The sequence below is a fragment of the Molothrus aeneus genome, chromosome 1, assembly GCF_037042795.1.
Source record: "Molothrus aeneus isolate 106 chromosome 1, BPBGC_Maene_1.0, whole genome shotgun sequence".
In the NCBI taxonomy this organism is placed as follows: domain Eukaryota; kingdom Metazoa; phylum Chordata; class Aves; order Passeriformes; family Icteridae; genus Molothrus; species Molothrus aeneus.
In genome coordinates, this window is record NC_089646.1 from 26,315,497 (window position 1) to 26,342,009 (window position 26,513).

The window sequence follows — 26,513 nt, forward strand, 5'->3', positions numbered from 1 at the left end:
GGCAGTTCTTGAGGAGAGCCAGTATAACTCATCAAAATTTCATCACTATTTGGCTCAGTTTTTACCAGAATTTGTCCCTGTGCACACACCTATCCCCTTGGTCACTCATACCTAAGCCAGCTTTGGGAAGCTCTACAGATGTTCCAGAGAAGCCTTGCTGGAGAGTTGCTATGTATTTCATCAGAGAGGTTAAAGGCAGTACAAACCAGCAGATGAACATCACAAAATATTACTCTTGCACTTGCCCTCAGGCACGCATTCCACCCACAAAAGTATGCTAGGTGTGTCTAGCTCAGGCCTTGAAATCCACCTTATTACCTTGTGCCTGTGTTAGTGGATGGAGATCTAGCAAACACAAACAACTGACACTAGAATTCACTTCATATTACCCTGTTTCTCTCTACTGGACTATAAAAGGAACTCTCATTGATCAATTTAGGTGTAGACATCTACAGAGCACATGTCTGAAGTTATGTTTGATAAATCCCAACCCAAATAACACCCAGAAAATTATTTCCTTTGTTGCTAATAATAACCATAAGTATTTGAATGTGTGTCATATTTACCCTTTTAATTCATCCAGTATAAGCTTCCAAGCCATGATTCCTGAAAAAGAATCCCGATGAAAAGACTGAGGAGCTTCAGCAGCTTCTGTATCATGGTCTAACTAATTTTCATCTTGTCTTTGTTAAATGAGACAGATTGACTTAGAAACACCTCATCTTAAGTAGCTTCCCCTAGTCTCTGTATCACATCTTATACTTTTGATACTCTACTCTCCAGGTTTTCAATCCAGAGACGTGGACTGTGATCTGTGCTTGCTCAAACTGCACCAAGAGACACCATTGGCTTACAGCTAAGCTACATCTTTACATGAGATCTTCAAAAAAACCTCTTGCTAAAAGCTTTCAACTGTAGTTGTAGAGCTGCAATTAGCAGTTTGCTGCTGGGAGAAAATAATTAAATATACAAAAGAGATGAAATTGTGATTAAATACACAAAAGAACTCTTTAATCTAGCACTTCAAACATACACTCTTTTGTTGTTTGCATCCCCAGTCGCTGAAGATGAGGCCATTGTACTCAGGATACAAATATATCACAGATGAAGTACAACTACCATTCTTTGTTCTCTCCTTTAACCATAGAGCCTCATGCTTTTATTTTCTCCTGCCTATGTAACTTCGCCCTAATTTTTAGCTCTGTTATTATCCTCTCATTACTTTGGGTCAGAGGTATGTGTTTTTCTTCCAGTTTGAAATTCAGGCCTATAGTCAGGGTCAAGGAGAATGTCATGTTAAGGAGCAATGTGCTTAATGAGCTTTGATGCAATTGCTACTTTAACAGCAATAGAAAAACCTAAGGTAGGAAAATATGTTGTTAGGTACACTGAATTAACGACTATTATTTTTAAATCCCAACAAAAGATTTTTTCTAAAAGATTTAAAAACATCTACTGAAGCGCCAGACCATGGATATACATCAGGATCTCTGTGGATTTTTTTTTTCCAGGAGTATATGAAATTTGGTCTTTGTGTCACATTTCTGCCACATTTCCCTCTTCAGTTTTTCAGTATTTGGCCTGTAAAAATTTTACTGCCTTCAGCCTGTTGGCTCACACACCATGCAACTACAGCCTGGCAGTAATGAGTAAACCATGGCCAGAACTGCTTACTTCACAACCACCGAAAGCAGATGTGAGTAATTCTCTGAACCCTGTGAGGATAAAAGGTTATGGCTGGCTTGAATATTCTTCCTTTTTTCCCCTCCAAAAAACAAAGGTTGGTTGTACCATCTTCTGATATATTCAATGATGGCTTATCACCATAATTGAATAGCTCTCCCTCTCTCCTTTAAGCAAACACATAGACATTTATCTTACTCCTCTCTTTTTTTCCTACTGCTTCACTTCCTTCCCAGCCTTGTGTTTATTCCTGCTGTTTTATAATGTACCTTTTTCAAGTCTCTTGTGTCTCTTTAAGGATGGGGAAAAATGAGGACCTCCTCACACTTTATGCATGTGATTCCATAAATATTACACAAAGACACGACTTTTCACTCTGCATTTTTCTTCAACTGAAAACCAAGTTGGATCTGTAAACACAGATCAGTTTAGGCTCAGCAATGGGGAAAAAAAGGCAAGCAACGATAAATTTTTGACCAAATATGTAAATTGGTTTATGTAAAAAGAACAACAGATGAGGGTTTGTCAGGCCAGAAAAAAAAAACAGTAAGGAGGAGTATGATGGAAGGCCATGATATCACAGATACAAAACTTGTAAAGATGAGACTTCAGCCAACACAGGAACCAGAGAGCATTATACTGAACAAGCCATCTGAACACAAAATGAGGTGAGGTGATCTTTACACAACATCTGTGTCTGCAGGGCAGGTCTTTGAGCACAGCCATGCATTGGGGATAGCCAGAATTTATCTTGGTTCAAAAGGCAACTGGTGAGTTCTACAGGAAAACAAACTCTATGTCCTGTGATGTCTCCACTGGCCACAGTACTAAAAGAAATCACCACTGTGCATTTGCTCTATGCAGCTCCCTGGCTGCTACCATTGGGCACCAGTGAAGAAAGATGGTGCACAGCCAGTAGATTTTTGTCTGAAGAATAAAGTAATCCTGAGGCACATTCGCAGGTTAAGGAGAGTTTGAGAGTTTGCTCGGCTGGATTCAGACCAGCACAGCATCCTCTTATGCCAGAAGAACTCTCTGTTCTGTGATCTAAGGTAGCACAGATACTTCAAATTAGCTTTTCCAACCTAACACCTGCGTAACTGCAGATTTTCTACTACAGAAATTCAAAATCATGAGTTACAGAATTTTTTAACTGTTAGAGGCGCCAGAGCATATTCAAGCACTGCCTATGCCCAACATGTTTAGGCAACAGAAATGCCGTGGAAATGCTTCACATATTGTAACTGTATGACAGAATGTAAGCTTTACATTCACACAGATTCACCAGGAGAAGGGGTGGGGGCAATTTTGAGGTGCTCCAACACTTTTACAATACAACCGCAGTATGGAGAGAAGATCAGATCTTTCAAAAAATTTTTTACTCCCTTGAAAAAAATCTACATAAAGACTTGAGGTCTGAATTTTGGAAATTAATTGCCAAAACCTACAGGATTTACCTGGACAGGCCTAGCTTATCTTTCAACATGCACCACAAGTCTCCTCTCTTCTTTCCAGATGGTTGTCTGCCAAGTGAAATGGTTACTCATGGTATTTAGGTGGGGGCTGGAATACTAAACAGTGCTATTGTCTACATGAAACCTGTGGGAAATGAATGAATCTAACTAATTTTTTGCTCTCTTTTTTAGAGGGTAGTTTGCTAAAAATAAATATTATTGAAACAGCCCTGCTTTTGGATTTAGGCTTGGATTATCGCTACTGCTACCTCTAGGATAGTTAGTAGGAAGAGAACTAGAAAGGTTAGGAGTGAAACTTCTGGTATTGTGGAGAATAGGGCTGTTGTGGCTGTAGGGATGAGCTGGATGAGAAGGTGGCCTGCTGTGAGGTTGGCTGTTAGGCGTACACCCAGTGCTAATGGGCGGATGAGTAGGCTCCTTGTTTCGATTAGAATAAGGGCTGGGATTAGTGTGGTGGGAGTGCCTTCTGAGGGAGATGGCCTAGTGAAGTGGATTTCAACAGAACAGGCCTATCAACTACATGTTCTCTAAATTTATATGAAAAAAGTTGCTCTGCTATTCAACCAACAAGATATTCTAATTTTAGATGTCTTAAGAGAATTGTGTTTTTTTCCTTGCCTGTTTTAACCTTTTTTGATGCAAATCTGGCATATTTTCTTCCCTACTCTCACTATTATAATAGTGCAAAGACATGGATCCAAACACCTCTTAGAAGCAGCAAAGTTTCATTATATCCAAATTAAATTTCTCTGAGACATGAAAACTATTTGTGGCAAGCAATACAGTGCTCTGTACTAAATAACAACATCCTGAACAGCTGCCCTAAAGCAACAGACATATACTTCCTCCTCCATTATTAAAAAGTAATTTAGTCCCTTCATAGGAAAAAAACAAAACCGAAACACCACAGGTTGAACAGTACAGCTCAACAGCAACAGAAAACCTCTGAAGTTTTTTTCTAAGGAATTACCAGGAATTAAGGTGCATTTTCCTGCTCCTTCCTGATTTTTGCCCCTCTAGCATGGCCAAGATGCAGACACAGTGTGTCATTTGGGGAGAGCAATGCAGCAATGCCTCTACAGAATCCTTCCACTTATCCAGCAGCTGGACACAGCCCTGATCAAAATTGCATCCACAGTCCAGCAAGTTCATCCAGCCAAAAACCAGAGTCTTTAGCTTAAAGACTCACAACAGCTTTCACAAACAGAACACACAGTGCAGACCCAGAATATGAATCCAACTGCTTAAAATAAAACAATTACAACAAAATATACAAAGAAATATTCACAGAAAATACATCAGCTTAAAAAAAAATTCTATCAAATGCAGCATGCAGCTGACTCTCAAATACATGATGTGGACTGCTTCTGGAATTCCAAGCACTATTTACTGTAAAATGAAGGAAAGTCTGTTAAAGTTAAGAAGATGAAAGCAACAACAGTCTTCAGTTTTTCAGAACCACATTCAGAATCATTATAAAAATTATGGTCACATCACAGCATAAAAATTCAGGCAAAGAAAAAATCCATTCCCAAGTCGCTCCATTTTAAAACATTCAAGAGCTTTTGAGCTCACACCCCAAGAAATAGAGATATGCAACTTTTCTGCAAGTTAGCTAAGCTGTTTTAACAAAAATTTTGAATTAAACAGATGCTAAGTGTGTTTACAGGAGACTTATTTCAAATTAGGAGTGGTTGACTTGAATTTAAGTTTTGGAAAATTCATTTTTAAGCTAAATAGATAGATGCTATGTTCAAAACACAGTGCATGATTACACAGAGTTCTGCACCAGGTCAGCTTCATCTAGGCATCACCCTTCAGAAAAGCAGCATCTCTGCACAGCCATACATTTTCCCCAGAAAACAGATCATACATACTCCTGTCTTTGCCCTTAGAAAAATCTACCCCTACTCTTCAAATACATAGCCCCATACTCCTTACATGTTGCCAAGCAACTTCTCTATCTCCTGACTGTGCAGAAATAGATCAACTCCAAATGAATGTGTCGACACTTCATGCAGGACAGAACCTGGCCTCAAAGCAGCTTTGATCCAAAAAGCTGTAGCCTGTGTTCCCAAGGAAGATTCATGGGGAAATAAAGGGATACAGCCAGCAGCAGCAACCCAGCTGACATTTCTGCTGGCTGCATGAGGCCTCTCCTCCTATTTTAACCAGTACAGAGACAAACTACTTATGGTCAATATGTTTAACTTCAAACTGTACCAAAGGAGGGAGTTTTAATGCAGTGAGATATGTGACAGCTGAGAGCTGGAATGCACACAGCCTCTCCTCCCAGCTCATTCACACAGGGTCATTACAGGCATAAACTGTATGAAAGCAGCTCCACCTCTCAGAGCTTGTACCTCCTGGCTGCTCTCAGATTACCAGTGAGCAGAGAACACATCATGCTCCTGATACTATTATTATGGATAGCTTCCTCACAGCCATTGTGTTCATTTTTACAGCTTAGATCAATGTGCAAATTATTTTAAAAAGGGAACAAACATGAAATGATAATTTAAATGAAATGAAGGCAATAAATATGAACTTCTAGCCTTGTTAAAACATCTGCTTTTCTTCTGCTTTAAGAAGCCTTTTAAATACATGATTCAGCTTTCTGTTGGTAACAAGTTTCAGTTCTGGTCCAACTCAGAATGTGTGGTTTACCAGGCTGAAAGAAAAAAAAGACCAAAAACCACTTGTTGACACTGACAGGGACCTTGAAGTAAGGACATACAAAGAAAATATTAATGATCAGCTAAGTCTTAAATTGAATACAGAATGACATTCATCTAAACAGCATTATTTCAGAGTTTGGGGATAGACTTTTACATTATGAGCCCCAAATGGAGTTCCAGTAGGGAACATACATCTGTCACTCTGCAGACATGAGTCATTACCACCACAGTGTATTTGAATGCACCCTCCCAATTTACAAACAGGTGTATAGTCTGACAATAAAGAGTCACGTTTTATTGGTATGATCCAAGTCTATGAGTTGCTAAAAATTATTGCAAAGATTTGTAGCAAGAAGCAGGCCAACCAAGAAAAATTGCAAAAATGAAGAAATAATATGGTCTTTCAGGTTTGAAAGATCACATACAGTTCTAAACTGGCATAAGTCAGGCATAACCTGGACTAAGTGTTAAATGTACTAAGAATTGCTGATCTTATCATAACTCACTTGTGTTAATCATATTAGACAACCTGAGAGCAAAGGATGGTTGCCATACATGGTACAGGGGGGAATGCTGGCAAGTGGAGAGCAATTAGACAGCCAGCCCCTGCAGGAAACTGAGACAGGTAATTACTGCTTTTGAACACTGAAGACCAGAGGTGATGTAAAGAATATTGTAATATAGCATAAAACTAATATGTCTACTAGACTCATGACTGTATTAATCTAATAATTATACAATTCAGTTTATCTTAGATAATGCAGATAATTTGGAGGTCTTCTTGACTCCTTCAGGTACTGTGTCCTCATAGGGAAAAATATAATTCATATTTTTAATTTCTTTGCATCCAAATTAAATTCTTCAAGGCCTGAGCAAGATTGTTACTTGAATCTGCATCTCCTCTGAGGAGGCAGATGGGAGGGGTGAATACGCTGGAATTAAATAAAGGGACTTGAAAAGCTCAAATTCAGGTGCAGTAACAATATCCCCACTGAAAGCTCACTGTAAAACAGTGAGCTGGCCTGTATGATCTCCTTAGCCATTGCAAAGGGCAGTGGGATGAACAGATGTACAAACTGTCAGGGAATGGCACTGACACATGTTGCAAATCATAGCTACATGTGACACCAACATTAAGAAAGGCACCTTTAACAAAATCAACATGATTACCCAGTTCCTTTAATATTCAGTCCCCAGATGCTCTCACTGTCCTGAGTGCAAAGCCATCCTGTTTACAGTGCTAATGCAGAAGTCCTGTAAGTCAAGGTTTTGTGTTTCATTTTCTATTTAACCTTTCAGCACAGAATATAAAATGGCACCCACAAATAATCACAATTCATTTGTAACACAAAGTCTGTTGTAAATAAGCCCATGCATTGTTATTGCTGTTTCTGGTTGGCATTTAATATATCAATAAGCATGGCTTGTTTCCATCAAAACAATTTAATTATATTTTGTCAAGACACAAACTCTGAAAGAGTACAAATGTATAAAAAAAGACACAAATCTTTTTGTGGTGCTCTTCAGACTTCACAGCCTGCTATTAAAGATGAAACAACATTTGAAATCTAAGCAGGGTTCAGGCAGAACTCTGAATCAGAGATGGTGGTATATTTGCCATTTTTTGGTTAGAACAGTACTTTTCTGTTTGTTGGGGTTTTTTTTTAATCCTATCTAATTTGGTTTCATTATGTGAAGGAGAAAAATCAAACACAGCATCTTTTTAATCATTCAGAGCTTATGCAACATACAACTGAACAGCTAAGGCCTTATGAAGTCAAAGCAGATGGACTATATTATGCATGTGCCCAAGCATTTTAGGAAAGTATAAGAAGAATTCCTGGGCAGTGGCGACTATAGAAAAGCTTGGTTCTCTTGTGTAAACACTGTTTTCCCCAACAGCTGTATTCCCCTTCCTGTTTATTCTTCACTTCTGCAGAATTCTCTTAGTTCAGTCACATCTGTATTTCATTTATTTTTAAAAAATATTTCCTTAGCTATCCTCCTAGCCTTTTCATATTATTAAGGCTGAGGGAATTTTCCAAATCTCATTTCTCTTTTCACAGCCTACTCTGGTCATATTTTTTACACTTCATTTAGGTTCTGAATTCACAAAATGATCCACATGGGTAACAAGCTTTGCCCACATAGACCAGCTTGCAGGGTTTGAGTTTTCACATGAGCAATAGAAATTGTCGAGGCAATCATTGTTGCTTTCCCATTTTCAGAATAATATTTCAGGTAATTTTGTTCCATTCCTGTATTTTTTTAAAATCCAATATTAAATTCAATATTTACACATTCCTATAATTATTAGGCCTGAGAAAATTCCTGGAGTTTAAATTTTATCACACCATATTTGAGAGAGTCTTTTTAATACTGGTACCAAAACCAACTATTACATAAAATTAAGGCTATTGATTTACATCACTGATTTTTTTTTTTTTGAAGATTTATTGTACTCTGTTGAAACAGTTTTTACTCTGTTATTTAGGTGAACAGAAAATTTTAGGATGTGCCTGCCTACCTTTTCTCAACATAAATACAGGTACAAATGTACTGAAAATGTACAAATAACCCAAATCTGCCTTGTTTGATTTCAGCAAGGTCACATGAAACAAGGTTAAAAAACTATATCGTATCTGTAGACTAGAGGAGTAATAGCAGACTAATTTTATTTTACTTTAATGCCATTTTTCAGAGTCTCACCTCAAATTCTTCTTTTGTAAAAATAACTGAACAGATGATGAGCCATTTCTCAAGGGTAAGCATTAATCTCTGGAAGCAACCATATTCTACAAGCAGTACCTCTAAAGATGATGTAATCTGTTCCAAGAAGTCTGTTTCTATTTTTAAGTGGCATACTGTTATTATGCTGTTAAAAGGGCATCTCCATCACACATTGTTACTTTGCTTTTAACTCGGTAACAATCATCAGTGATATTTAATATACAAGAAATGGCTTCAGAAAATTATTGATTTTGTATCATTATGTACTCTGAGCCTTACAAATGGTACTTGAAATGGTAATTTAAAGTTGTAAGACTATAAAATGCTTCTACTGTGAAGAACATTTCTCCTAAAGGTTACCTTTTCAAAAGAGGTATATCTTTCCTAACTGCCTAAAAATGCTTGGGCATTTTGTATGTGACGTATCTCGTAATGTTTTGGTTTCTCTGCATAATGTTACTAAATATGATATTGGAGAAGCTGGAAAGAACATTATAGCAGAAACTCCTCAAAGATAACATACTCAGCACTGGAACTCCATCTACTTTTACAGGGAGATGCAATAATCACAAAGCAACAACTACAATTTTGAGTGAAGAGCACTTTGTATATGCTTTGTCTTTCCCTACCCTAATTTCTCAGTAAATCACTAAATTTAGCATTTCCAACACATGTACACTTTCATATTTAAAAACCTGACTTCAAAACCCCTACTCTGACTGCTATTCCCTACCAGAAAGAAGCCAAACCTACTCCTGATGGCACAGGCATGCCACAAGAAGAGATGTGTGTGGGTGTTGCTTATCATCATATTGTAAGAGTGGGCTGTTACCCTTATCTCTGCTATCACATTGCTACACTAAGATGTGGATCTCAGAGTGCAGTTTGACATCATCTTACTAATTTTAGAGGAGACACATACTCTCTACCTTGCAGAGAGTATTATTGCATCTCCTGGAAGTTCACCTATTCCTCTAGTAAGCAGCAGCAATCCAAATCACTGAAGAGAATAGGTGGGGGTTTTTTTTTTTTCATTTTTTTAAAGGAAGATTTTGAACCAAGGCTGATAAAAATCATATTTATTAATGTGAGAGGCTTTACCATCCCAGATTCCTAGCAGGTATGAAGAAAGCCACCATTCTTTTTTCACACTGCAGTGCCACACATCTCATATCCAGCATACAGTCTACTGAAGCAACTCAGACCTTTCTGACACCTCCAGAGCACAAACACCAACAATGTGCTCTCTCACATGCAGGGGCCTCTATTAATGTCACCTCAAGATAAAAGTGCTTAAAGTTTTTCAGATGGAGTTGGAATTTAATTGGAAAGTATCACCTAAAGGCAAACAGAGACGACTACTGTCTAAAACTTTTTTTTAAGAGGTGTTTTTGTTAATTTTTAAAACCCAAGGTTGGTCAACAGTGACTACCCCAGCTGGCTCTAAACATCCACCAATTATACTGCTACTTGTAACTATGACAACTTAGAGTCTTTTATTTACACCATTGTGACTTCCATGGCCAAAGATATTTTTCTTTAAGATCCTGGTGTACTTTGCTGTTGGAAAACCGAAAGATTTTCCAGCTTAATATCATCTGCAGATGCAAACAGCATTAGCATATTTTCTCTTGGCTGGCTTTTAATAATTCAAGTAGAACATGACCAGCAAACAGCACCACAAAACTTCTAAGAGGGTCACCCTCAAATCAATTGTTTTATTAGATATAGAAAAATACTTGGAAAATATATTACAGATGTACAGATTTTGTTCTGGCAGGAAGAGAGTTTAGTTGATCTTTAAGTTGTTTTCTATCTTTAAATTCTATGATCCTTGGAAACTTTGTTTAGTGTCAATATTCTCAACTCTCAGCTCCTGAGAGCTCTTATTTTTCTAGTAAAGTTAAATTCACTTTTCCAGTAATCACTCATAAGGAACTGCAACAATACAGATTTGAAATTTGTTTTTCATTAAAAGAATAATTTGACTAAAAATGCAAAAATATAAAAAACACCATCATGTAATGTTATTTATAAACCTCTGTTTTTACTTGCTCTTCAGTTTGCTAGCTTCTAAATGCCTACAGATTTCCTTTTCACTTTATTTTTACCACAAACTGAACTTTAGTTCCCAATGATGGCAACTGCCAACTCTGTCTTTACGTCAAAGATCAGCTTCATATTTGGTTTTTCTCCTTCAGTAGACTTTTTGCATTTTCTGAACTCTCCAAGAGTTTTCAAAAGTAACAGAGAATTAAAAAAAAATAAATTAAAACAATACTCCAGTACATTTCCAAAGTGCCTTTAGGTTTGCTGGGCTGTTAGCAGCTGATGTTAATGGATAGGGGAGCAGCAGATGATGCTGTAACCTGGTACAGCACCTTTATCGTCACACAAGCCAGAATGTCCTTGTGCCCAGCAGTGATAACAGGCAAGGGGACAGCAGGGGAAGAGAGTTGTAGGTCCTGAGCCTTCCTGACAGGCTGCAGCAGATGCATCTGAGCCATACTTGCTGAGACCTTTACAATGAATACATATAGTCAGTGATTCCCTTATGACCTTTTAATCAATAGATTTATTTATATCTTCATTATTTCCCATCTATCCACAGAAGTTTTAACTTTCAAGAAATAAAATATATTCAAGGAAAGCTTGCACAGGTCAGCCACTCCCTATATTGGTACATTTATAACAACAGCAGTTCAAGTTACTGTTATGACATTTTGAGCTCTTGTTGAAACTTCCTTCTTCCCACTTTACTTTTCTCTTGACAGATTTAAAATTACATTTAAGGACATTCATTTTCTTTCAAGTATATAAAAGACTATAACTAGAAAGAACTGGAGATAAAATGTATCCAAACAATTCAGCTTCTAGCTTGCAAGTTCTCAACATCTGCACCCAAACCGAGAGCTGGGTGGTAAGGTGCAGGGCAGCCTGTCTCAGGGAGCCCAGCATTGCCACTGGGTACTTACAAAGATACTCCAGCTTTGGCTCAAGCCTCAGAATGAAGGGGAAGCAGAGTACAAGAACAAAGGAAGCGAAAAACAAATATAGAAAGGATTAATCTGCTTTATCAATGTAGCATGATAAACAACCTATCATGCCACAGATGTAATTTTCTCATAGCTAGCTTGAAGGTCAGCATGACAATTCTTTTCAGCTCTCACTTTTTATTTGTTAGGGATAGCACTGAAATGTACAAGTTTGATGAGAAAGTCTGTATTGAACTGTACATGAGATAGCACAGCCAAGCAAAATTGAACAGCACATCATCCTGTGTCCTGAAGGCTGCATGTGGAAGGCTGTGTCCTGGTCTCAGTTTATCCTACACACTGCTGCATTCCTGCTCAGAAAATGCATGGAAAAGCTTAACCTTTTCAGAGCTGGGAGAAGGACACCAGCACTTGGGCCATTTGGTCTATATTTTTACAATGTCACAGCACAGTTCATGTTATAATGCACAGTCTCTCCAGACAGATAAAAGAGACCAGATTTAAGAACTTTAAAAACCTGATCAGTATGGAGAATTTGGTAAAAGGATATTAGCTCATTAACATTCTTCTATATATCACAGCACTGTTTAGATGCTCTTAAGGAACACTTCAAACTCTGAACTTGGGATGGAAGACCTCTGTAACCAGAACAGCACTGGACTGTTCATAAAAACTGCTAATAGGAAAAAAAAAGAAGTTACATAGCATTTATAGAACTCTGCAGGGAAAAGTAAATACCTATTTCCTTAGTTTGACTCAAGTAGCTACAATTACATAGCTATCTTCAAACAACAATGTAAAAAGGCTGCTCTGCAGTGCTCTGAGACACTCTGAAAGGGGTAGTGTTGCTGGGTCTTGCATACTTAGACTGACGCCTTAAGAACAGCATTAGAAAATTCTTTCAAGTACCTCATTGTTTTAAAAGAGAGCTACAAAAATGTCAGTGTTTTAACTCAGATTTTATCAGCTCTGAAAATACTGACTCAACTATTGATCTTTTAGCCCAAGCTATTCTGAGGGAAGGTATGAAAAGCCCATCTGGATTGATTTAGCTTTGGTCTCCAAAAACAAGTACCATATCTGTATACATAATGATACATTAAGGATTACATTATAAAAGGCTACATACTTGAAAAACATTCCTTTAACTAAATGATATAAATACTGCTGATGTACTAGGTGCATTAAAGATCATTAAACCAGCACTGTTTACTAGAAATAAAAAAAAAAAAAAAACAAAAAGCGTTTACTTAAGCAATACTTTGGATTTTTACAATCAGAAGTCTGAACAAAACTTTCTTTCAAGTGCTCTGACAGGATTAGCTTCACTAACTACTTGGTGGTGTATCATTCAATATGCAGCTCCAGCTCAAAATGCTTCTCTCTGGCAATGGTATATTTAAGAACCAAAAACCTTACGTGAGTTATTGTAACATCTTTCTCAACACAAAACTAGCATGACTTCTTAAATTGTTACAGATCCAAAATAAGCACTAAAACCTCAGCATTACACTGCCACACTATGGCACAATTAAGATCTGCAAGCAAAAATAGAAAAAAAAAGACAATAAAAACTCCTCTAATTATTTAGAACTACAGAATCCACCACTAATTTTTGTAAAGCACTAAGCACTAAAAAGAAACTTAGATCTTGCTCAGCAACAGCTACCTAGGAACATTATGCTTGTGGATTTTACTTCAGTATTTTTCCCTCGATTAAAAATCAAAAAGTTTACTTTCTGCAAGTATTAAATCTTCAAAGACTAGCTTGATATGCCTGTTGCACAGATGGGAAATGTGGGAAAGTGGATACCAGGGGCATTTCTTTGCTTTGTTGGCTAAAAAATGTAGAGCTTTTTGTTCTCTGCATTTCAATGTGAACTGACAGGTTTTCAGTCGACAGCCAGTTGGACAAGAGAAATGTTCAGAAGACTTTCAAGTTTGGTTTTTTAACTATTTGAGGTCATGCTACAGAATTTTAGAATCTACTTTTATTTTTTTATCTCAGAATGTAATTTATTTCAGATCTAGAAATATTTAAAAATACTTAGTATTTCCACATTTTTGCTACTAAATTTTGTAAGAACTTAAAAAAAACCTTTTTTTTGCTGACCTTGAAGCACAGCAACTCAAGATGTCCGAAATTTCACATCTAGGTTTTTATCTACAGCAGCTCACTGCACAAACCATATGTTATTTTAATTACTTTGCCATTTATATAATTTATGCTTTCCACAGCACTTGTTTAGCAAGAAAGCTATAAATCAGTTTTCTGTTACCATTACTGCTTTATTCATTCTAACATTCCATTTTTAAGTGTTTTCCTAATAAATCAAACAATGTACATAAGCAATCAGCTGAGGCCAAGACCATAGCAATTATTTTACCTGCAAGAACTTGCCATTACAAACATTCCCCATAGGGCATAATAAAATATATGTCTGGTGCCACAAGACTTACAGGAATACCCTGTACTGAAGCATTAAATAAAGATTAGATGACTAACTGGGACACTATTTGTTCCATCCCTTTCTTAATTGCTATTGTCACCACTTTGGTTTATAAAAAATAGCAGTTAGATGCATGCCAGTCCTTTCCTGTTAGGATGGTTTAGTCAAGCTTTTAAAATCCACAATTATATACCTTTTATCTTCAAGCACTTTCACTTACAGACTGCTTAAGCCATCAATTAACAGGATTTTCTCTTTTATACATTACCTATCTCTAAGCCACACACATATATACATGTACACTTTAATACAGTTTCTGTTATTAGACCTCTGCTTTCAATTATCACACAATTTCTGTAAATTTTTTTACTGCCTTTATTCAAAGCATGAGCCACTTGGTTATACCTAAGATCCTAAGTCTTCCTGATAGGCAGCATCTATTAACAGCCAACTGTGAACATTATAGACTTTTAACAAACTTGGCTCTAGGGCCTCACTAGAAAATGTGAAGTCTCATGTGCATTCCTGAACTGTGACAGGACCAGCCTAAATAAATTCTATACTCTCACCTGGTAGCAAAATTGCAGCCTACCACCTAGGACTTGTGATTTTGCAAGTCTTTTGGGAGGGGAGGAGTTTAGCAAACTTGAGTGACACTGAATGAAGGCTATTTATGAAGAATGCCTCCTTAGCAGTTTTAGTGTTTAACAGTTGCCAAAGAATCACACTGAACTGCATCAGGAACCTAAAAATAAATTCCAGATTTGCAACTCCTCCCCAAAATCCAACTATAGCGAATTTTGAAAATGTTGGTCTTTAACTGCCCTCAAAATTTAGCAGCAGATAAATTAGGTAGAACGCTTCTATTACTGTTTTTAGTTGCAAAAATTAATATTCCCTTCCCCCTCTGACAGCAGACATGTCTTCCTCTATTAGTCATTCAGGCATCACCACTAAGTAATCAAAATTAGATAACCTTCTTCAAAAAGATATATTATTTAAATTATAAAGATGTATGCTGAAGTTGAATATACTACTAAAAAAATGCCTTTCCTTACAGCTCACAAAGAAGAGGTTAGGATAAATGGCATCCTCATTGCTTCTTAATTATGCCCTCCTTGGAAGAATCAAAACCATGCTTCATTATCATTCATTAGGCAATCACTTCTAGGAAACCTCATACCTTCCTGAACTTTTCCATCTGCTTATAAAGATCCGGATCCAGCTCCTGAGACACATCTTTCATCCAGAGTAGAGCTCCTCTGTATTCAGTCCGATACTGCTCCATCCTGTTCACTGTCAGCCACGTGTCTGAGATGGCCCGGTATCTGAAAGTCTCCACTTCTTGATACAACCTACTGAGAGGGGCACGGAGTGCTAACCTGGGGAGGGCATCAAGCAAAGACAAGAAGGAGAGGAACATGTTAAACATGTTGTTCCACATAGGATTAATACAACTCCTGACAGTTTACTAGCACTCAAAAAAACCACACACAGCCAACACAGTTCACTTAAGTGCCAGTGTACATTCAGATGATTCTACCACATGGTTGGAGGTGCACATGAAACAGTAATTTTGAACGAATATTGTTTGCAACTCTTCTGTTCAAATAGCAACTTTTCAATTACACATGTGAGTGGAAAAGAAACCTCTTCTACTGTGCCTATGTATTTTAGTTTAATCACTTGTATGTTATTACCATACTGGAAAAGTATTACAGATGTATCAGGAATGTCATGCTAAACATCACAATAAGTACTTCCATTAGCCTTTTAAGTCTTCAAATGTAAATATAAATAAATAAGTCATCTGTCAGGTAGATAATTATCTGAGGTTTTCTTTGTGGTTTTGTTTTTGTTTTTTTTTAGTAACTGAAACAATTTCTTTGAAGGACATTACCTTTTCTTTTGGAAGATTTACACATTTACCTAAATGTTTCTTCTGACAACCACACTTTGGAAAGGCAGTAGGGAACACTGTTGTCCTCCCTATGCCATCACTTCAGCTCCTAATGGGATCTCAACACCAGACAGGATTATTCCTTTTGCTTTGCTTCCTCCTGCTGCTTCTGCTTCCCTCTTGCTTTCCAGCAGCACCTCACTGGAATGGGTTCAATCAGCCCCACACCAGCAGAGAGATAGTTTAATGTGCAAGGAAGTCCCTTGGCATAAGAGGATTTCTAATTTTGGCTCCAGCACCCAAGATATGTTGTCTCGATCTCCAGCTAATGAGCTAGCTACAAGCATGAAACATCAATAAAAGCAGTCTCAACTTCAACAAGAGTTTGAGGATAGCTCAAAAGAAGAAAGACAAATTTTTTTTTTAATGTCAATTTATTTGAAAAGATGCCTTAAAAAAGTACTGGGCCAGAGCTATAATAATATGTGAATTCAATGTGACTTGTTGTTCTTTTTTTCCCCATGATGCTTTTTCTCATTCCATAAATTCTTACCAAAATATCCAAAAGAAAGTTTAGTTTATGTAGATATGCGTTGAGATTTCTATTAACAGTTATGCTTCATAGAGGAGCAAGCCATCAGTACTTTTGCTCAAAGGTGCCTTACAAGTGCCTTAATGATCCCAATCATGACTGCTACTGGAGGTGCTAATGACCAAACTCTAGCCCAAGATAATAAATACATGAAATTCTCAGTGCTCTGTATGCTATGCTTCATTTTGAGCCAAACAACTGCACTGTTAAAATAAAGCCAGAAAGTATCATAGTAGTTAAAAGCCCTCCAAAATCCTGTAAAACATAATGGAATAGAATTTTCCTTTGTGAGTGATGGCGATTTTCATCCTTTCATAGTCCTAATGCTGTGAAAAAGAGCACAATACTTACAATGACATCAGGTAATGTTACTTTTAAACTCCTAGAACAAACACTGGGTCAGTGACACATGAAGGACTCTGGTTAACAGCAGGTGTTAGTGTGCCTGTGTGTCCATGTGGATTCCTTGCCTTTTACTTGCCCCTGAGCTCTGCAGGGATCTGGGATCTTCTCTCAGGGGAACTTTACACTAAAGTTCAAGCAGAAGATGGCATTCAGACTCCTCCTTTCTCCTCTATCTAGTTGATGTATGAGACCCGATGGCCCAGAAAAAAGTATTCCCTTACTCATTCCCTCGCTTGTAGGAACCAGACACCTCCACAGTGAGCTTGCTGCAGCACTTCTCTGCAGAGTGAGAACTGCTACCAAACAGGAGAGGGATCTGACATCATCTCCTTTACAACCCTACTGCTGGAGAAGCTCCAGTACAGCCCTAGAGATACTGAGCTGAACAGGCACAGGCAGGGGATCTGAAGATAGATATAGCAAGTCTATGGACAAAAAGCACCATCAGGCAAAATTCAAGAAGCCACTAATATTGCCAATATTACAGCAGATTTTGTCAATAATTTTCCTATCAATTGGTTCCTCAACCATTTTAAACGGCCAAATGAATGATAACATTGGTGAATCAACTACCATTATCACAAGTACTATGCAAATCAGACAGAAATGTTGACCCATATACCTTTGCTGAGAAGAAAAGCAGAGGGCCTTTCCTGTAGCTTGCATCATTTTTCCAGCTCTTGTTTTATCCTGAGAACCCTGTGATCGAAGAAATTTCCCCAATTCATTTTCTTCCTGAGACAGAACTAACAAAAAATAAATGAGTTGTCAAATATGTTATTTAATTTGTTCCTAACAGCTTAAAAACTGGCCTAACATCAAGCAGTTTAAGTCACTTTAGGTCCAAGCAGCAAAGCAAAACTAAGTAATTTCACAGAATTCCTGCATTTAGTAAACAGGAGACCTGATTCATTTGAGACATTTGCTGATACACTTAACAAGAATCACAAAATTCCATCAGCGCCAAAAGACAACAGGAAAAATGTGCTATTTCTTTCTTATAAAGGAAAAGCTGGGTTGGTTATATTACAAAAAGGGTTTTATTACATCTTGATTGCAGTTAACTTTCAGTGTTGTGTTTTTTGGGTTCTGTCTGGTTTGGTAGGTTGTTTTTTAGTTCTTTTTTACCACCTGGATTGCCTCAGCTGATAGCATACTTTTATTGAAGCTTGTTCCAAGTTGTACTAACCAAAACTCATTTACTTGCTTTTCTCTTACTCACCATTCTTCATGCTTGACTACATAAAATTTCACATGACAAGTCTAGTACTTTATTTTAAAGAACATTTACTTTCAAATTACCCAGCAAGATTACTTGACAACCTGAACATTCTGTAATTCAAACACTGTATTTCAACTACCTGAAACACATCTACCTCAAAGAAATTTTTTCATTTTTTAAACAGGAAGATGAAGTGGTTTTACACTGAATTGTTGACTGCTTCTAAACTGGGACCGTGGACCACAGAGTACCTTACAAAAACATTTAATGATGCTCTCATCTCTTTGTCTTTTAAAGTTGTTATCTCCTATACTACCAATGTCAATCACTATCAAGAGGGAGAATGGCCTAAAACAACGAAGATCTCCTGAAGTCCTCTTGCCATTTTCCAAAATGGCAACAGCCAACTCCAGTGCAGACTCGGCACTCCTTGGTAGAAGATGAACATCTGCATCTGATGCAAATCTTGCCATCAGATTTCACCTGCCAATTCTTTAACTTGATACACTACTATTCTGTATTTCAATTTTACCTCCTGATTCTGAAACATTCTCTCTGACTTTCTTTGGATAAAGAAAAATGAAAGCCTTGAGAAAATGCAATTGAAGATTTACTGATTTCATAGCTCGACTCTATCCTTCAGGCCAGAAATCAAATAATATGGACTGTAGAGAACCTTTAGAGGACATTTAATACAACTTGCTGTTAGAAACTTCCCAAATCAGGTCCCCCATCTCTCACTAATGACTGTCACTAATTACTGTACGGTTTTTACAATCAATTCAGCATTATCAAATTCATCATAATAGCACAGATTACTTGATTATAAAACTAGTAGTAAGACCAAAACTCTTCATCAGCAATCCTGATTTTAAAAAAAAGCAAAACAAAACACAACACTAAAACTGTTTAGAAAGGAGTTATGATTTCTAGACATGACTCTTCGGAATTTGTCAACTAAGTGATGGGGGAAAAAAATTAAAGAAAGCTTTCTCCAGTCATTATTGCTATCACTGCATTATATCAATATATAAAAGGTCAGAACTGGGAAATCTTTAAACAAATAACCAAATCTGCTTTTAGGTGACTGCAAGGAACATTATCTTTACTTTTGAATAGGATGAAACTAGTAGTTCCCCGCTTTCATTTTTACCTTTTCATTTGTTCAATGATTCCATAATGAAGACCTTCTTATCATTTTAACTACTGTGTTTGATCATACTTACAACAAATCCTTTTTTGATACAGTTCAATTGCTTTCAGCAACTCCATACACGTTCTCTGAATAGAATGGAACAGCTGATATTGAAACAAAATACACAAAAATTTGTCAAGTGTATGCAAGAAACACTGAGGAATAAAATACAAGAAAGACCTTAATTTTTCATAGAAATTATTAGGAAGCATTCTTTTCTTCTTGAACAATGAGCAGTATTTCCGGTATTTCCCTTATCAATTGTGCTCTTCTTTCAATTAAGTTTTTTACTGAAACTAAAGACTGACCAATCATAACTTTATAGAAGGAAAATAAAGAAAAAATAACTTTGAAAACAGTCTACAAGAGTTGGTAGTTAACCAAAGGACTTGTGTTGGATGTGGGTTTTTTTAGGTGATATCTTTGTATAGATATAAAGATGTACAAATCTGCTTCTAAAAACCTCATGGTAGAACAGAGTTATCAAAATATTTATCAATCAATCATTCTCACATGTGGGAATATGCATACTGAATTTTTCATAGACACTGTGAAATCTAGTGGAACAAACTTGCATAGGTATGGCCAACACAGAAGGTTGTTGATTTAAACTAAAAGCTTTATTGGCATATTGGAAACAAATTTCTAAAGCAGCAGCTTTCAAAGGAAGTAGAGGTTAAAAAAAAAAAGTCAGTCATGACTATATTTGGAGATTATTTCTAGGAAATAGAAAAATTACTACTCTCTCTGTCTGTCCATCTAAAACCTCCAGACTGCAACTAAAATCTAAACTCTACCATATGAGGCATTACACAGCTAGAAGTAAAATAGACCACTGGCACAGTCAGTGCTTTCTTTCAAGGCTGCTTGATTACAAATTTACACAGGTCTTGTCTTTTCAACTGGGAGTATGACTTGCAAGTGAGAATTTGTTCAAAACATGCTTATTTCACTTGTGTGAACACTATTTCCAACCCCACTTGAGCTAACAAAGCATCTCTCCTCATGAGTCTGCAAAACAGCAGACATGGTAAAAATTCAGGTATGTATCTACAAAATACTGTTCCATACTTCCAGCTTGTTTTACATCAATACTCCTGGATTTATAACCCATTGTGAAGACTCTGTAGAAGCACCAGGTGATAAGTTATTGCTCTTCTTGTGTTTGTTGTACTACAGCCTCCTGTATTTCAGCTAAAACATAAATAAACTGAGAATCCTAAGTCAATATTTTTTAAGAAACTACAAGAAAGCCAGTAAAGCAAAACATTTACCATCATGCAAGAAAACAACACAAACAGAACTTACATGGACATTAACTGGCTTATTACACTTCCATAGTACATCCTCTATTTTTTGCTTAGTCTCAAAGACATTCTAGGTCTTCATTTTGTAGAACCTTAACCTATTTTTTTTCCTCAGTGGAGTTGAGGATACTGACAGTGGGACTGTATTTGTCACACAGCAGGATTCCTTCTCTTGGTTTTATTTTTAAGACTTTCAGAGGCTTTTTTTGACATTTCAGAACCCACTAATCTGCTCAAAACCTTCAGAGTAGAATGCACTGTGCACCTTGTGCACACTGTGGTCCTGGGCATATTGCATCTTTTTCAGGTATATGTGGTATTTCATACTTGTATAAAAAATGTCATTTGTATGCTCAATAAAATACTTTTAGGGAAAAAACCAAACAAATCACCTTAAACAGACATAGGCAAAGGATAATCTCCTCCCCTGCTAACAAAAGGAGAAAATCTGTCCCTAAAATATGAAAATAAATCTGAGATATGTTAAGTTCCAAATAAAGTTAGAGGGACATAGGTTTTTGTGTTACAAATTTCCCCTATATTCCCTGAATTTACATAGATACTTTTGTCAGAATCTGGAAGAGATATTACATGAAAATTATAAAAATGTATGTATGTTATTATATCTTATATGCACACATATTAAAGGGTTGATGGAAATGAAAACACTTTAAAAATTAACAAGTAGAGAACAGACATTATGTAAACATTACAAACCTCTAGTTTTGCATCCAGATCTGCATCTGAAGCAACAACATGCTCATCTTCCTTTTTTCCTGTAACTTTTATAAGGGTTTGTTTTGTTTTCCAGTATTTCTGTTGCATTTTATTGACCACAGATTTTTCTTGGCTTTGAGCATATTGATCATAAAATTCTCTTGGATAGTTGCTAGAATATTAACAAACAATATTTAAAACTTCAATTGGATACTTTAAAGATAAGTCTAACACACTCAATTAATACATTTCCATTAAGAATATTGCATTTGCATGCCAACACATATATTCTAACATGCAGCTCCTCATTATGCATTAATAACAAAGCAACTAAATTACTGTATTTCCCATCCTACTCTGAAAAATAATACACTGGTTTCAACTTGAATATCTTAACCATGCAGTACTGCCTAACAAACAGCCTCAAAGAATTCTTCCCAATGCATTAAGAAAGGATTTATAGCCCATGGAATTAACTTTTTATTTTGTATAATTAATAGAAGAGTTTCAAGTGAACTAGCAGAGTTGCTTAAGCAGGTAGCAATTTTCATGCCATTTCAGCACTGTTGGGATTTGACACAGCTCATTTTATGAATGGGATTAGACTACTTCTTGCCCTCCTTTTTTGTAATTGAATTAAAAAAAGAATTAGAAGAACACTCATCTCTTTTGAGCATGCTATGTGAAAGACTGATATCTCACATCTCTCTTTCTACAACTGACTACATGACAGCTGTGGGTGTATAACAGGTAACCTTTTCTTTCAAGGATTAGTTTTCACAGACAAATAATTCTGCATTCCTGTAGCAATAAAAGTGCAATATATAAATTCCATATTCCACAATATTTAAGCCATACTCAGACACTTAATAGAAAATATAGCCTTACCATGAAATCTCAGTGTCCTTCAGGAAGTGTTATTCCATTATTAATTTGTGTAAAAGTACATGCATTTTCCCCTATGTGCACATATAAAAAGCTGTGGTACTCTTTCAGCTTTTTAGAAGTACATGGTTGATAAACACTGCAATACTGGATACTTCACAAAACTGAAATAGGTTGAGTTTATTTTGAGAAGACACCTTACACCTGGAGTGACAAACTGGGGTTCATTAGTGAGATACTGACCCCTAGTTCTGTTCACAACACACAGATTGCTCAGAGACCAAGAGGTCTTCAGACCCAACATACACATCAAGTCATGTATGGAGATGTGTCCCTGCCCATGGCAGGGGGGCTAGAACCAGATCATCTATGAGGTCCCTTCCAACCCAGGTCACTCAATCATCCTATGACCTCTGATTATATGTATCATATATATCTATCTATATATAGATAGATATATCTATATCTATATATAGATATATCTATATCTATACATTTGCTGTGAAGCAGTACAGCCATTCTGAAAAAGCAAGCCACTGGTACACACTCCTCAAAAAGGGTACCACATCTACCCTACAAAGTCACTAGTGACACAGTTTAACCTGAAATGGAAATTTTTTTCACAGGGTTACATTACTTGCTTTAGTTACTTTTAATCAGTGAGTCAGGTGACAGTACCTTAATTACCAAAGAGGTGGTAAGAAATTAAACTGGAAGTGAGCAGAGACATAATTTTAAAAAACACTTACACAGAGCACTTCATGGCTTCTTCACCAAACTTGAAAGGCAAAGATACTTACCCATTTGATTCTACACAAATATTAGTTCCAAGAGTTTAATTTATTAATTAAAATCAAAATAAAGGTCTTTTGGTGCTACAGCAGAAAATAAAAAACATGTATAAAACATACCACATTTAATTGGAACTCTGTACGAACAAGCCATTACACATACTGACAAGAGACAGCCTATCAAGTTGGGTGAATATTATTATGACCTTATACATGCTGCACCTTTAAAATACAAAAATTACTGCCTTTAATGAATAAAAAGAGCCCTCCTGTATTATAAGAAAACATAATATGAGAGTTTATTAAAAATAGCATTACTTTAATAATAATTAAAAATATCCATCAAACTTCTCACAAGGTATTATAAGGGCCTTAGCTGCCTGGCTGTGTGTTTCTGCTACAGCAGTGAAAATAACTGAGATCTCATTTCAGTAGTCAAGTGAAGAAAACACTATAACTCATCTGATGTTAACCAGCTACTAACAAAAGGTGACAAAAAGATTATAAAAAGTGCTGGGATTAATACAGATTCCTGAATTATGAGACTGATAAGCAAACTGAACAAATCAACATACAAACACTATTAGCTCTTTAGAAAAAAAAAATTATCAAGATGCTTACTATTTATGACCTTCCATTATTCTTGTTTTCTTCAGACACCTAAATAAGAAATTATCAGTTAATACAAGTATCTGTAATTTTTAGATAAAACACTAGAAATCCTCTATCTTTTCCCTCAGAAAATTAATATGCTGCAGCATCTTGTTTACTGTATTACAAAAGAAAACTCTTCAATCTGTGAGCCAAATGCCTTCTTTGTGTACCACAATTCTCACAAAAACCCATTACAAATGGATTTAAGTGCTGCCAATCCTTCTATGCTAGCAAGTTTTTCAACCAAAAGCAAATTTACCAGGCATAAATTCAATAAATTCAGTGACTTTTGATGAGGCGTGCCAAAATTGTCCATGCTAGGCATCACCCTCAGTCAAGTTTTTTTCCGACAAGTTTCAGCCACAACAAAATTCAATTACTTTTTACCTTTTTTTTTTTGCCTATATCCCACTGACCTATTTTTCTAACTATAACTATATAACTAGTTATATCATGTCTTGAGTCAGAGATGTGAAATTTAATGACCAGATGGTTTTTCTATGAGGGACACTGCAGATCCTGACGATAGAATATGATTTGTAGGCATTAAAACTTTAGATTTTTTAAGTTACCATCTCCAGCTTGGATACTCAAGTTTCCCACTATACTTTGAGCTGGCCAGATGGAATGCACATGATTTCCCACCAGTACCTGAGCATGCTCCTTCCAGGCCAAATTTAACAGCCAAGCCAGATACACATAAACAACAAGCACCAGGCTTCTCCTCTGCTGCTTTCAGAGAGGACTGGCACATGGGTAACATGGGAATGGAGGCACTGCAGCAGGGTCTGGGTGAGACCAAAATGAAGCTAGTGAGATGGGTGGTGCTGATGGGGAATGGACTTCAGCAAGCAGAGGCACAGAATGAACACACCAACAGGCTCCACTAAGGTATGAAGCTGACTGACTGAGAAAACAGTAATGGAAAACGGAGCTAGGGAGGTAACAGTGCTGAAACTGAACTTTGGCTCTAATCCAAGTAAGAAAGAAAAGGGGTACAAAGGGGAGTCATCACGTTGGAAGCTAGCACAGTACTGCATACAGACAGTGTGGTTAGCACTGGAGAAGCAAAGGGACTGGAACAGATTGCAGGAACCCAAACAAGGCAATACAAACAACCTGGATGCTTCCTGCAAGCATAAAGCACATGCACTTCCATTTGGATCCGAATGGAGCCAAATCTCAGATTTCTGAGCCTAACCTCTCTGCTGTCAGTACCTGTGAAACTTGCTGGCAAAGATCCAGGAGATACTGCAAGATTATATCAGAGCAGGAATTTCGCCTGAATTGGAATTTTTGTGAAATGTTCTTAAGCACTGCAGGAGAGACCACAAGAAAATTAGTAACTCTGTCTTCAGACCACAGTTCAAATGTAAGGGTCAACAGCTAAAAAAGGAGAAAGAAAGAATCTTTTCAGATTGTTGTGTTACAGAACCATTGAGTCAGACAAGATACAGAATGGACTGCTGTGCTGTTCTTTCTAGAGCCATAGGCACAGACACTACTAACTCATTTTCTAATACCTTTATATTCTTGACTTCACTGTTTTCACACTGGTCCTCCTTAAGTCAACTGTGGGGGTGTGTGAGTGAGATAAGACCACAGGATTTAGATTGTATACACAAGCTTGTCCATGACTCAGTTTAGCAGCACACTTGGTTTGACAGGAAGCAAAGAACAGCCTGTCTAGGTGGACTAACACGTACATTACTTGGAACAAAGTATAAGCAACCAGTATGGGGAAATGTGCAAGGCACTGACCTTATTCACTGTACACATCCACCTGCTTCTTCTGAAACCACTGTCCCTACAAAAAATAAATTGGGTCATGGTGAAACAGTTGTCATTTGCAAGCACAGCTCATGCTCTTTCTTCCTAAACATCTGACCTCACCTTCTGACTCTGACATCTTCCTAGGTATACTCTTCCAGGCCCTAAATAGCACCCTTATGCCCTGAAGATATTCTTTGAGGGAGTTTTTACATTCAAAATGGACAATATTTTCATGGTATGAAAACGAGGGCATGTATTCTCTGTTCTGCTGTGTGATGGGATGGCATTTGGGGCTACAAGACCTGCTGGGATGGTGTCCTATGGCCAATCAGGGTGGAAGGAAACAGAAATGGAGCCTTACCTACACTGCCTACTGGAAATGGCTCCTGGCATGTGATTATCATCCAAAACTGGCCAGGAGGGAAAAAGGTCCCAGAGAGTTCTAGATAGTATAGATAAAAAGCATGCCAGGGAGATTGCTGTAATTAAGCAGTAGCAACAAGCAGCAGCCCAGGACACAAACTCAATCCCTGTGCCCATTTTATTTCCAGTATGGACCTGACTTTTGGTCATAAATGAGAATTCAGTTTGCAAAGACAGCTTAGTAAGTACTAGCATTGAAAAAACAGAAATGCAGTTGCTAAAAAAAAGTGCAGTAAATTGTCTCTGCAGTAATTTAACAGGCCCCTAATTTATATATATAATCTCTTACTTCATGTGTTGTTATTGTCTGTTCCAAGACCTGGAACTAATAAGGGTTAAGATACTGGTTCAGCTCTAACAAAGGACACTACTAAAAGCATAGCTGAAAGCAGTGAGATTTTTAAAAAGAAATATCGAAATCTAAGTCTAGTCTCAAAAAGTGAGAGATACTAATAAGAAGGGACAGGCAACAGCCCAGGGAAGTATCCAAGAATTAAAAGGCATGTTTTACAGCCATGTAAAGAACAATCCCGACAGTCACAAAATACTGCCCCTGAGGCTGCAGAGAGAGATCAAGAATGAGCACATAACTTCTCATTACTTCAAGTTTTGAACTCTTATGCTTTTGAAGAACAAG

General features: G+C 37.0%; 1 protein-coding gene across 3 annotated transcripts in view; it reads right to left on the minus strand.

Moving 5' to 3' along the window:
• ICA1 (islet cell autoantigen 1) overlaps nucleotides 1–26,513 on the minus strand; it is a 66,326-nt gene that overhangs the window by 30,990 nt on the left and 8,823 nt on the right. For all 3 annotated transcript variants that reach the window (XM_066553854.1, XM_066553846.1, XM_066553838.1), the window contains exons 2-8: nucleotides 25,442–25,487; nucleotides 24,899–24,996; nucleotides 23,648–23,686; nucleotides 21,351–21,522; nucleotides 19,358–19,430; nucleotides 17,532–17,655; nucleotides 15,196–15,394 (exon numbers count right to left, since the gene is read on the minus strand). In XM_066553854.1, coding sequence (XP_066409951.1) covers nucleotides 15,196–15,394; nucleotides 17,532–17,655; nucleotides 19,358–19,430; nucleotides 21,351–21,522; nucleotides 23,648–23,664 — 585 coding nt within the window. In that variant the 5' untranslated portion in view covers nucleotides 23,665–23,686; nucleotides 24,899–24,996; nucleotides 25,442–25,487. The remainder of the gene's footprint in view (nucleotides 1–15,195; nucleotides 15,395–17,531; nucleotides 17,656–19,357; nucleotides 19,431–21,350; nucleotides 21,523–23,647; nucleotides 23,687–24,898; nucleotides 24,997–25,441; nucleotides 25,488–26,513) is intronic.